Below are 12,767 nucleotides of genomic sequence, written 5' to 3'. Positions count from 1 at the left end.
ACAAAGTAGCAAATTTTGAAGAAATGGACATATTTCTAGACACATACAAACTACCAAAACTAACTCAAGAAGATATAAGTATGCTTAACAACCCAATAACAAGCAATTAAATTGACTCAGTAATAAAGAATCTATAAACTGAAAAAAAGCCCAGAACCTGACGGGTTCACTGCTGAATTCTACAAAACTGTTAAGGATGTGTATCATTAATATTCAAGCTCTTCAAAGAAATCGAAAGGGATGAAGTGCTCTTAAATTCATTTATGGATGTCAGTATCACCCTGGTCTGAAAATCAGATAAAGACCTGACTAAAAAAGTGAACTATAGGCCAACCTCTTTAATGAACATAGGTGCAAAAATCCTCAACAAGATATTAGCAAACAGAATGTAGCACATTGTCAAAAAGCTGATACACCATGATCAAGTAGGTTTCATCTCAGAGATGCAAGGCTGGTTCAACATATGCAAGTCAATAAATGTAATACATCACATAAAAAGAAGCAAGGTCAAAAACCACATGACCATATCAATAGATGCAAAAAAAAAGCACCTTTTGACAAAATCCAACACCCTTTCATGATAAAAATCCCAAAGAAAACAGGTATAGAAGAGCCATACCAGAATATGATAAAAGTTATTCATGACAAACCAACAGGCAGCATCATACTAAATGGGGCAAACTGAAAGCATTCCCTGTAAAATAAGGAATAAGATAAGGTTGTCCACTATCACTTCTTTTTTTCAATATAGTAATTGAAACATTACCCAAAGCAATTACGCAGGAGAAAGAAATAAGTGGGATACATGTAGAAAAGAAAGAACTCAAATTATCATTATTTACATATGGCATTATATTCTACATAGAAGACCCAAAGAAGTCCACCAAAAAATTCTTAGAATTAATAACCAACTTTAGCAAAGTAGCAGGATAGAAGATCAACACACAAAAATCATTAGAATTGTGTACACCAACAATGAGCAGGATGAGAAGGAAATAATTAAAATAATAACATTCATAGTAGCTTCAAGAAAAATGAACTATCTAGGAATTAACCAAGTCAAGGAAGTGAAAGACTTCTACAAAGTAAACTACAGTACTCTGAAGAGGGCATCACAAAATGGAAAGATGTCCCTGCTCCTGGATAGGCAGAACCAATAGTGTCAAAATAGCCATATTTCCAAATCTGTTACACAGATTCAATGCAGTCCCAATCAAAAATACCAATAGAATGCTTTACAGATCTAGAGAGAACAATACTAAAATTCACATGGAACCAGAGGAGAACTAGAATAGCAAAAGTAATTTGGGCCAATAAGAACAAACCAGGCAGCATACCAATACCTGACTTCAAGCTATACTACAAAGCAATAATGATTTTTTAAAAAGGCACAGTATTGGAACAAAAATGGACATATACATCAATGGAACAGAGTTGAGGTTTCCCAGACATATTCAATTATTTGATCTCTGACAAAGGGGCCAAAAGCATATGTTGGAAGAAAGACAGACTATTTATTGAACAAATTGTGCTGGGAAAACTGGTTATCTGTTTGTAAAAGAATGAAACTAGACCCTTCTCTCTCATCATATACTAAATTAAAATCAAAATTGATCAAAGATTTAGACATTAAAATGAAACATTAAACCTTCTGGAAGATAAAATAGGTAAAACACTTGAAGACATAGGTGTAGGAAAGGATTTTCTAAACAGAACCTGAATTGTACAAGAAATAGCAAGAATAAAAAAGTGGGGTTATATCAAAATAAAAAGCTGTACAGCAAAAGAGTCAGTCAGTAGAGTGAAGAAACAACCTACAGAATGGGAAAAACCTTTTGCTAGCTACTCCTCAGAAAGAGGATTAATATCTAGAATATACAAATAACTAAAATAAATAAATAAATAAACTACCTCAAGTTAAAGACCCTGTCAAAAAATGAGCAAGAGAAATGAATAGACATTTCACAGAAATGTCAAATGGTCAACATATACATGAAAAAAGTGTTCAATATTTCTGGCCTTTAGAGAAATGAAAATTAAAACAATCCTAAGACTTCACCTTACTCTAGAAAGAATGGGAATCATTAAGAAATGAAATAATAACAAATGCTGGGGTAGCTTGCTAAAGAAGGAGCCCTCCTGCATTGCTGGTTGGAATGCAAACCAGTACAACCATTATGGAAATCAGTGTGAAGATTTTGCAAAGAATTGAAATTAGAAATTCCATGACCCAGCTCCCCCTGTTAGATATCTTCCCCAAAGAGCTTAAATCATCATACTACAGGTATACATGCATACCAATGTTTACAGCAGCACAATTCATAACAGCTAAATCCTAGATGCAGCCTGTATATCCATCAATAGACAATTTGATAAAGAAAATGTGGTATCTATATATAATGGAATACTACTCAGCTATAGAGAATAACAGATTTGAGACATTTGTGGGAAAATGGATCCACCTGGAAAATATAATGTTGAGTTAAATAAACCAGACACACAAGCTTAAATACCATATGGTATCTCACATTTGAGTGAGATAAAGTACAAATAAAGAAAATGATAAAGGATGGGATAGAAAGGGATGAGGGAATGGATCTCTTTCTATAGGGAAGTGGTCCAAGGAAACAAGGGCAAAGAGTGAGGAGGAGGGGAAGGAGAAATGAGAGGAATAAAGATGTGCATGTACAGGAACCTCATAACCCCAATTAATTTGAACACTATATGCCATAACATGAGCTAAGACAAATAATATGAACAGGTATGAAAAAGGCGATAGAAGAACCAGAGATGGGGGAATGAAGGGGAAAAAGATTAGAAAAAAAAAGAAACAAGCTGTAATATGTGCAGGTAACCACTCACCAAGATGATTGTAAACTGCATGAACTGCAAACATGTATTAATAAAATAAAAACCTATAAAAAGGAAAGTAAACTCTCCTTCTTCCTTATGAAATCATAACCAAAGACTTCCTTATGAAAACATAAACAAAAGGTAATTTGCAGTTGTCCTCCACTGAAAACTATTTGTTTTTTAAATGACAATGAGGTTGGTTTCTCCTTGAAATCTATACTTTCGCCACCTTTATCACTATTTCACTATTGCCATCATTTGGCTTCTACTAAATGCAAAAGAAAAAAATATATGCATTTGGCTTTGTCTGTCACTGAGTTGGATGTCAATAGCTGGTTCAGTAGGAAAATGCAGGAAAGGAAAAGATCCAGATATATGACCAGGGGGTAGACTGATTTTTCCATGGGGCTTTGTTTTCCGGTGTATTGTTTTTCAGTCACTGGACATCATTTTACATTAGATATCTTCTTTATCATGAGAAAAGTCTCTTTATTACTCCACATATCTGAACAAAGTTTGTGAATTCCACTAAATAGTGAGAGCCAATTATCGATCAATACCAAATAATGGTTCTGCATTCATAGATCTTTTCAACAGTAGATTCAAAAGCATTTTACCTCAGATGTTTGAGTTTAATGAGGGCAATATCCTGGTTTACAATTTTAAATTTAAAAGGAAAAAAGAATGAAGAGAAAGAGACAGGTAAAAGAATATAAGATGACTGAGTCATGAGAGTAAAAAGTACAAATTTAAATTGTATTTCAGTAGGGTTACCTGATGACTATATTTGCAATTCATGGAAACTTGATAAAGAGAATTATGCGAGAAAACCAGGGAGAAATGTTCTCAAACTTTATCAATTAGATGACTAAGGCAATCCATGTACTCAATAGTCCAATTAACTCCCGACTGATAGTCACTGAAGGACCATTAGAAATGTCAAGTGTTCTTTACTTGTGCAACTAGGATCTCAAAAAAGAAAAACCCAATCCAAAAAATACTTCTTTAGGGGTTACACTTGATGACCTTTATTAAAACAACTCTGAAATTTGATGACCAGTATTACAAAATTCCTTGGATTAATGAGAACTACAGAACCATACATACAAAAATATGAAAATCTAAAGCTTTACTATGTTTCAAGAGCAAAAAACGTAGAACCAGTTGCTCCATGTTTTAAAATTGTTTAGTTTTTAACTTATTATTATCAATATAAAAATTGCTATATAAAGAATAAAATAAAAGGATCAATTAAATATGTACTCCCAAGGGGTATGCCATATAGCAAAGGAAATAAAGGAAAGCCATAAAAATTATATTTCAACAAAAATATTATAAATTAGCTGTACAGGAATATACATTTATGGAGTTTCATAGGCAAGAGGAAGAACAGAAAAGTGATTGACTCTAGAGACAGAGATTTAGAAGAGTATAAAAAGAAATGATAGAAAATCTAGATGTAGCTCTGGTGTTGAATACTACATACAGGTGAGCAGTGGATGAGAAGTGTGGAAGAATAGGCTTTAATCACCCCAGGGATGGCCATGAGGGGGCATAAAAGTACAACAAAGGTTTGTAAATGGGAAAATAATGTTATTTATGCACTGCACAGTATAAGTAGATGATAGAATGAATGCTGTGGTTGTCAAGACTCAAGAGTGAAAGCAGTTGGAAACCAGGGCAACAGGGTAGGCAAGGCACAGACCCAGAAGGCCAGGATACAGGCAGCAATTTGCAAAAGTGTGAAAGACTTATTTCCAAGAATTGGAAGGAAATGGGTTTTATCAGTATGGAGATACCTCAAAGAACTAGGACTAGAGGTCCCATTTGACCCAGCTATTCCCCTGCTGGGTATCTTCCCAAAGGAATTAAAACAATCATACCACAGTGATATATGTGCACCCATGTTTATAGCGGCACAGTTTGTGATAGCTAAAGCTTGGAAGCAGCCCAAATGCTCATCAACTGGAGACTGGATAAAGAAGATGTGGTTTTCTTGTTTTTTTTATAAAATGGAGTACTACTCAGCCAAAATTAGTGAGAAATTAGAGACATTTATAGCTAAGTGGATGCACATTGAGGCTATACTCTTAAGTGAAATAAATAGGACACACATGTGTAAATACCGAATGGTTTCTCTAGTGTGAGAAACTGAAAGTGTAAATAAGGATCAAAATGTATAATAGATAAATGAAATAAGAAGAAACTCTCCAAAGAGGAAGGGGGGGGGGAGAAGGCAAAGGAATAAATATGAGAAAAGGAAAAAACAGAAACAAAGTCTTTATAAATAAGGAGGGGTGGAGGAGCTGAAGGGAGGGCAGGGGAAGGGGGAAAAAATAAGAACCAAGGTATTACATGTAAAGGTGCAAATTTCCAATGATGAATGTCATTATATTGTATACCTAAAACGTACCAATAAAATTAATGAACAAAAAAAATACATATGTGGGGACTGACAGAAAGAGAAGAGGCAGACAACTAGCCATTTTCAAGTGTACAAACAGTAGCAGCGACAACTTGGAAAGATAGCATAGAAAGAAAATTGGGGCAATGGTGAAGATAAGGACTATTTTTTCTAACCCATTAAATGCTGGTGCTGGCAACCAAAGTAAGTGAACAATAGGGGTCGGAAAGACAGGTCTGGACTTAGGAGAAGGACAGGCCCAGAGAACACTGAGATATCTAAGCACAAATGAGAGTTTATGTTATATTTGGGGTTTTTTTGTTTTTGTTTTTCGTACCGGGGATCGAACTCAAGACCTTTCACTTGTAAGGCAGGAGTGGTATCACTCAGCTAAATCCCCAGGCTCTGATGGGATTTTATATTATTGCTCACCAGTACTAATCTGCTTGTCCTCCTTGTAGGGAAATTCTTCCACTGTGATTTGGCTTGGCCATGCAACCCTCCAATGAAAAGTGAGGGGATGCTATACATTACTCCACCAAAAATTAGCTTTAAGAGCCCATTGATTTCTGACCATCTTTTCCCTCTGCTATGTAATCATCAATGTACAGCTAATGGCTGCTTCCACAGTTTGACCGGGGTGTTAAAGTCATGCAAATAAAAAATACAACTGATACAGGGTGAGTGAAGAGTTCTCAGTTGTTATAGAAGCTACTGGGCTTTGGAGGTTGTTTATTTCCGTATAACCTCACCTACTCTGACTGATAAACATGGGAATGAATGTGATTCCTCAAGAATCAAAAGTAAAGAAAGGTCACAAGACAGTGCCATACAGAATTTAATTGTACAATTCTGAATTTGTCACTTCATAAAAGAAAAAACAAACAACATACTTATATTTGCTAAGTTACTTTCAGTATAATTTCTTGATTTTTGCCATTGCTTTTTCAGCATGAGAAACTTGCATTTAAAAAAAAACTTGCTTGATCAGATAATTATTCTGGCTAGTTTTGGAAATTCTGGCTCTATGAAATATTCTGTAATAAATAGTAACCATTTTATATATAAGTGTTTAATATATTTTAAAATATTATTTTTGCCTATAAATTTTTATGTGAAAATTCATCAACCTAACCCTTCTCATTAGATTATAAGAACTAAAATTATACTTTAATGTTAAGTATACTTCAATGACCCCCTTGCTTAGAAATGGATAAACTAGAATTTCCATGACCAACTAGTTGGTAGTTGATCACCAAATACTAATTTGTGCTCAAAGACTGATATAAGTAGTGAAAAAGAAAAGTAAGATCATAGGTTAGTGAATCACCCATAGGTGATCTGGACATATTTGTTACCCCAAACAGCAATTAAGTCTCTATTATTTATATTAATAATAATACATGATTAAAGAATTTAAGAGAAAATATCTTTCAAAATTCTTTTTATCAAGAAAGTTTGAAATAGAACTAGTTCTTTTTAAGTATCTTATTTTCAAAGCAGTTTTCTTGTTCAAGTCCACATCACCTTTTGCCGTTTTCACTGTTGCTGTCCTATACTCTCTGAGGGTTCTCATCTATCAAAGCATTTTCATGATTAGCATTTTCAAAGAAATTGGTTTGGTTTTCTTCATATAATTTGAATAGTTTTTCTCATATAATTGGATTATTTTATTGAGATGATTTAGTAAAGCCAGTAAACATAATTTAATGTGTATCTTTTATAAATGGATGACTTCATAAATCAGAACATTCCTGTGCCTTAAAGGGAAGTTATAAATGTTTTATTACTAACAAATGCATGATCTTTGATCAAGAGTCTTATCTCCATCTCTTTCTCCCAAGTATTTAATTGTTCTAGAAAACTAGAGACTTATTTTGATTTCAGTATTATGTTCCTGATCAGTATGGGAAAGCAATCAGTAATAAAAAGGACAAGTTGTTTTAAGAAAACACATATTTGTCAGCTCAGATGCCTCTCTTTTATATAATACAATGGGAAAAGGAGTACAAAATAGATGTAGCTTTCCTGGGTTCCATAGAGAGTTTTGTGGAAATTCAAGTTTAAAGATAGAATTTTGCTTAAAACATCTGGTGAATGGGTGAATTTTTAGTTTCTCATCCTCTATGACTTTTTTCTGGGTATTGGTCCCTATGAATTAGGAAAGCATTAATCATTTTCTTTCTTGTGGTTCAGGATATTTGCAACAACTTTACAGACTTTGCTATCCCTTCTGCTCTCCTGGATTTTCTCTAGCTCCAGATTGGAAGGTATTTACCACTTCAACATCCTTTCCACTGTTGGATAAGTTTTGCCATATTTATTTCATGTAATTCTGTTCCATAGACCAATCCAAAATTTATTCCCATTCAACATCTCAAAGTACTGAGCCTTAATGACTACTACTTTTCACATTCCAGTCTTAAGGTTGAGGGGTGCAGGTTTGTGTTCACAACTCATTTCCCTAACAGAGACAACACCCACTGGGTAATTACCTGACTCATGCTTGCAGCTCTACCCAAAATGCACATACATACTTTTTTATGATGTGCATCTTTAACACAAGAAGGATTTTGTATTTAAAGAAAGGGTCAAAATAACCTAAAGAGCCACTATTGATTTAAAAAATATCTAAGAGTGGAAATATTCAGGACAAACAAAAATGATCCTCTCACCCTTTAAATCAAACTTATCTCTTTGATTCACCTTCCCATTATTTTCTTGTCATTAAAAAGCTATTTTAAAAAAAAGATATATCCATGAATTGCACAAAACTTCCATTAAAGTAAAATCTGAGGACCAATGGTTTTATATTTTAAAATGCCAACATAGGAAAACCCCAACTGGCTAATAATAAGCTGGTCATTTGCAGAAGCTATCCCAAGAGGCCAATCAGAGGCCATTATTTCAGTATGAAGACTGTTATAAAGATTAATTAGTATCAGTAACACTTACCTGTATATGCAGAGGGAAAGTTACCCAGCCATAATGAACCCAGAATTACACAGCTATTAGGTAAAACAACACACTGTTTGGAATTTATGAGAATAAAGTCTGTTAGTAATAATGCTTTTATTGGAGCCTTCTTGATTCATTTGGCCTTCTGTGCTGTGCATGCACAGTTAAATCAAATCTTACATGCAGTTGTAAGCTAAGGTATTGTGCACAAGATGCTAAGGATACACACTTCTCAAAAAAGGTTATAGGATATATGGCTTCCAAAGCCTTTATTACTGCTGTGTTCTTCTGAAGAGCCACAGGACTCTTTCAAAATGCAAAATCTGGAATATAACTGGGGATTATTTTAAGGGTAGTGGAAAAATGAGAGGAAACAATTATCATTAAACAGAAAGATGGTTCAAGCGTGAATCAATGTGGCAGACACATAATTAAAAAGACATAGGGTTAGACAAGAGAGGAAACTCCCAAACAAGAACCATGAGGAAAACAACAACAAAGATCATCGCTTAACCTGTTTTGTCAGAGCTGGTATTGATGGTATTGGTATTGATGGAGGTGAAGGCAGTCTTTGCGCTGTCCTTGGCAGTTACAGATTTCTGCTTATTTTTCATGGCTTCCAGTGCTTTGAGCTTCTTGGCATGTTTCGTGCCTTTGTAGTGGGCCGCAGCCTGGCTCTACAAAGGAGAACAAAATGAACCATGCAATCAGGCTCATTTCTAAACTGGCATTCTCTGTATTACTGCAAATACAGACTTCCTTTCAATAACAGGTACCATTCAAGCTAATTCTGGCCATGGCCAAACAGTAAGGTTTTATTTAGAATGATGCTGAAAAGCAATGGGAATCAAGTTCTAAACCATTAGGACAAATGGAGGAAATATTCTACTGTGTCTCTCAAGGGAAATGTGGCTGAATAGTAACACATCAACATTTTTTGTGTGTGGAGTGGGGGAAAGAATCCTAAGAATTTACACCAGTATTGCCTTTGTTCTGCCACTGAAGATGCTGGGCTCCCAAACATTAACGAGAGCCCTAGAAAACAGCAGCTCTCATCTTTTTGGCTCAGGAAAATGTTTCCCCTTTTTACAACGCGTCTTATTAATACAGTCCCCAACAGGTGTCTATAAGAAAGGTTCACACATAACAGGAGAAGTGGGCCCCCTGGAGACTGAGATTGAAGCTTGAGGCTCAAAAGCAAATGCAATGCCTGAGTCCAGATGGAGTCACGTGGAAGCCAGGCAGTCTCGGATTCTTTTTTTCTTCTCCTTGCTTTCTATCAAGGATACCCTGAGAAATTCAAAGGAGTCTCATTCCTTCAACAAATAGTTCTTTTGTGTCACAGTCCATGGTCAGGAGGCTCCAGTGTGCTTTACTTAATGGGGCAAATGCAATTCCTTTTCCTGTGTCTTGTGAGTTTTTTAAACAATGATATATATTTCCCAAATTTATATTTTCTTAACACTATTTTGAGGGCATGTACTAGAGAAACACATTAATTGATAAATAAAATCATCTTTAAAGAAATATGCACTAATCAATATTTATTCAGAAGGAAAAGCTTTTGCAGTATGAAGTGGTATGGCAGGATGATGGCAGAGAGGGAAATTCTTAGATCAGAAGGTTTTTTATGTCAAAAGCTTTAAAAATATCTCACAGGAAAGAAACTCACTTGAGGACTATTTCTGTTAGGTTACCCATTACTTCCTATTGCTTAGTAAAACTAAATGTTTCATTTTGTGAAAAAATAAAACAATAATCAGACTGTTGCCTTCTTTATAGCAATTGCAGTAGGCAGGGTGTGTGATATAATATCTTTTAATAAACAGTCTACACCCTCATTTGCATCATTCTGACAAGATAGTCTCAAGTGGCTAGGTACCCTTATTGAAAGAACACTGGACAAAGAAATTATATATTAAAAAACAGTTTGAACAGAGAGCACACTCATGCATCAGTTACAAGTTTTCCAACAACACATAACACCAAAAGACATAGTGTGAGCAGGAGTAGGAAATTAAGACATGCTATAGTTAATCAAGAAACCAATGACTGGATTCCTTTCTATGTAAGAAAGCTACTTTGATGGACAGAATTATATATCTTTTTTTTTCCCCGTCTCATTCTCCTTTTTAACAAATCAAATCATTTGGCCATATTTTTTGAGAACTATGTACTATATTCAACATAGTTGATTATTTTCTCTAGACAACTGGCTACATGGTTTCCCCTAAAACAAAGTTGCTCACTTCTCCCTGCTGATAAATGTCCTCTCTCAGTGAAGGTGAATATTTTTATAATATATATTAAAAGACTGGGTTTTCATTGAGTCCTCTTCACTTATGCCTCCCAAATACTATACATTTAAAATATTTCTAGCAAATGTACTTTCTCAGTGGTATTTCAAATGAGGTTAGACTTTGTATTATCATAACATAGGCCAAGTGAACATCACTATTTTTGTTTGTTTGTTTTTTGTTGTTGTTGTTTTATTTTTTGGTACCAGGGATCAAACTCAGGACCTTGTGCTTGCAAGGCAGGTGCAGTGCCACTGAGCTAAATCCCCAGCCCTAAATATCATTATTTTTGAAATTAAGAAACTTATTACAAAAGAGCTCCCATAACAAGCAAATACACAAGCAAATTCCACAGAAAAACAAGCCCCTCTCTGCACAGGTATAGCTAGACCAATTTTCTCCTGCAAGAGAAGTGGCTCAGGGAGTCATGGGTAGAAGGAGTGACATAATGACTAGTAGCTGGAGGAATCCCAAATGAGACACTTGACATATTAAAATCCAAAATTAAAAAAAGTGAATGTATACTCATACTCACTTGTTCATTAAGTGATGGTGAGTACCTTTGTAATTATTTAAATAAAAAATTCTCTGATTTTTTGAAAAAGGTAACTAAGGATCCCCCAAATTTGAAGAAAAAGAATCAAGTGATGCAAAGGTACAAGCTGCTATAGAGAAAATAGGACATGTAGGATTTAGGAGACATGGAATCTAGTGGGGTGATTATGACAGAGAAGGCTAATGTAACTGCAATAGTCAGGGTGTATTGAAGTGGGCACACAAATTTAAAACCCAATGGAAATAGCTCTTCCAAAATTTTCTTCATTTTCGTCTTATGAAGTGATTAGAGAATTTTTAGATTGCTTGTGGGTTATCTAGTATAAATTTTTCTAATCTGTGTATATTGACCACGTAACTCATAGTTCTACCTTGAGTGGGGTCTCTTGTATAAAGATGTGTTCCTTGTGAGAGAGGAAGCCCAGTCAAATCTCCTTACCTTTTTGGTATACTCAACCAGGCTAGATAGATTATTCAGCCAACCTAATCTCCCTGGGGGTGTAGATAAAGCAGAAGCCTAAGTGGCAGTTCTGCTGAGAGATTTGTAAAAGACAGCAGGTGATCAGAAATGTTTCTTTGGACCTCCTCTGCTTCCCCTTTAGGCAGAAAGGTATAAGATGGTCATCCAGATGCCAGACACCATGTTCTCTCTGAGGCTATTTCTGATATTTGTTAGTTCCTGAGTCAGAAACCTGGGAACCATCAAGTCACAAGCAAATGTTCACTTTTCATAGGAATGACTTTAAGGCTAAATAGGTAAGCATGCTAATATCATACTATATTTCAGATTCTGTACTTTAAAACTAAAGGTAGCACACCTAGAAATGAGCAAAACAGCAAGAACTATGTTTTAACCACTGAATTTTAAGTAATACATAGAATCTGAGGGCACTGCATATAAAAATCACTGTATTGATCTTGAAATAGCACATGATATCATGAAATTAACAAGTGTCATCCCAGAGGCAAGTGCTGACATTAAAGATAGACAACCCATTCCTGTAAAACGGAATAATGCCATTTTAGAAGTTATTGCATATCCGAGTTATCAGTAGCCAGTCAGACTTTTCAATTTGTAAATTTTGTCTTCCCTCTTTCAAAATGGCTTGTTTAAATACAACTGAAATTCCAAAGTAGATAAAATGAATTTGGAAGTTGCTAACATTTGAAGAAGGATTTTATCATTTCGAAACAAACATACACACATTGATTTTACTTGTTTAAGAGGCACTTTTATAAATTATTAATGTCCCATAAATTCACTAGAAATTTAAAATTCATGTAGCATTTCCTACCGTTAACAGTAGAATCTTATATACTTTTGCTCAACTCATTACATAACTAATGAGACTTGATATGCTTTTGTAAAACTAAGGAATTTTATGTAAGGATATATAACTTTTTACCATAATCAATTAATTTTCATGAACACATGTGATTTTTAAAAAGAACAAGGGTGGTTCTTGTTGCTTTGTGATATCATGTAATTTTATAACATTAAATTTTATTTAATAAATGAATATCATTATACTCATGAAATTTGGTATCTTAAAATGCATATAGAGTATTAGTCTTCAAAGTATGGACCCCCAAAACAGCAGCGTAAGAATCTTAGTGTTGGCTTGGCAATTTGTTAAAATGCAAATATCCATTGACAATTCCAGATTTTCTGAATCAGAAACCATGGGGATGAGACTCGG

At 34.6% G+C, this 12,767-nt stretch overlaps 1 protein-coding gene across 5 annotated transcripts in view; it reads right to left on the bottom strand.

Annotated features, from left to right (window-relative positions):
• Positions 1-12,767, bottom strand: part of Znf385d (zinc finger protein 385D) — a 1,018,268-nt gene that overhangs the window by 82,151 nt on the left and 923,350 nt on the right. For all 5 annotated transcript variants that reach the window (XM_087181476.1, XM_004864276.4, XM_087181478.1 and 2 more), the window contains one exon: positions 8,730-8,892. In XM_087181476.1, the coding sequence (XP_087037602.1) occupies positions 8,730-8,892 (163 nt within the window). The remainder of the gene's footprint in view (positions 1-8,729; positions 8,893-12,767) is intronic.

The sequence above is a fragment of the Heterocephalus glaber genome, unplaced genomic scaffold (assembly GCF_053883595.1).
Source record: "Heterocephalus glaber isolate CG9 unplaced genomic scaffold, H.glaber_assembly_v1.0 deba00001472, whole genome shotgun sequence".
NCBI lineage: Eukaryota > Metazoa > Chordata > Mammalia > Rodentia > Bathyergidae > Heterocephalus > Heterocephalus glaber.
This window is presented reverse-complemented; position numbering and strand designations above follow the sequence as displayed.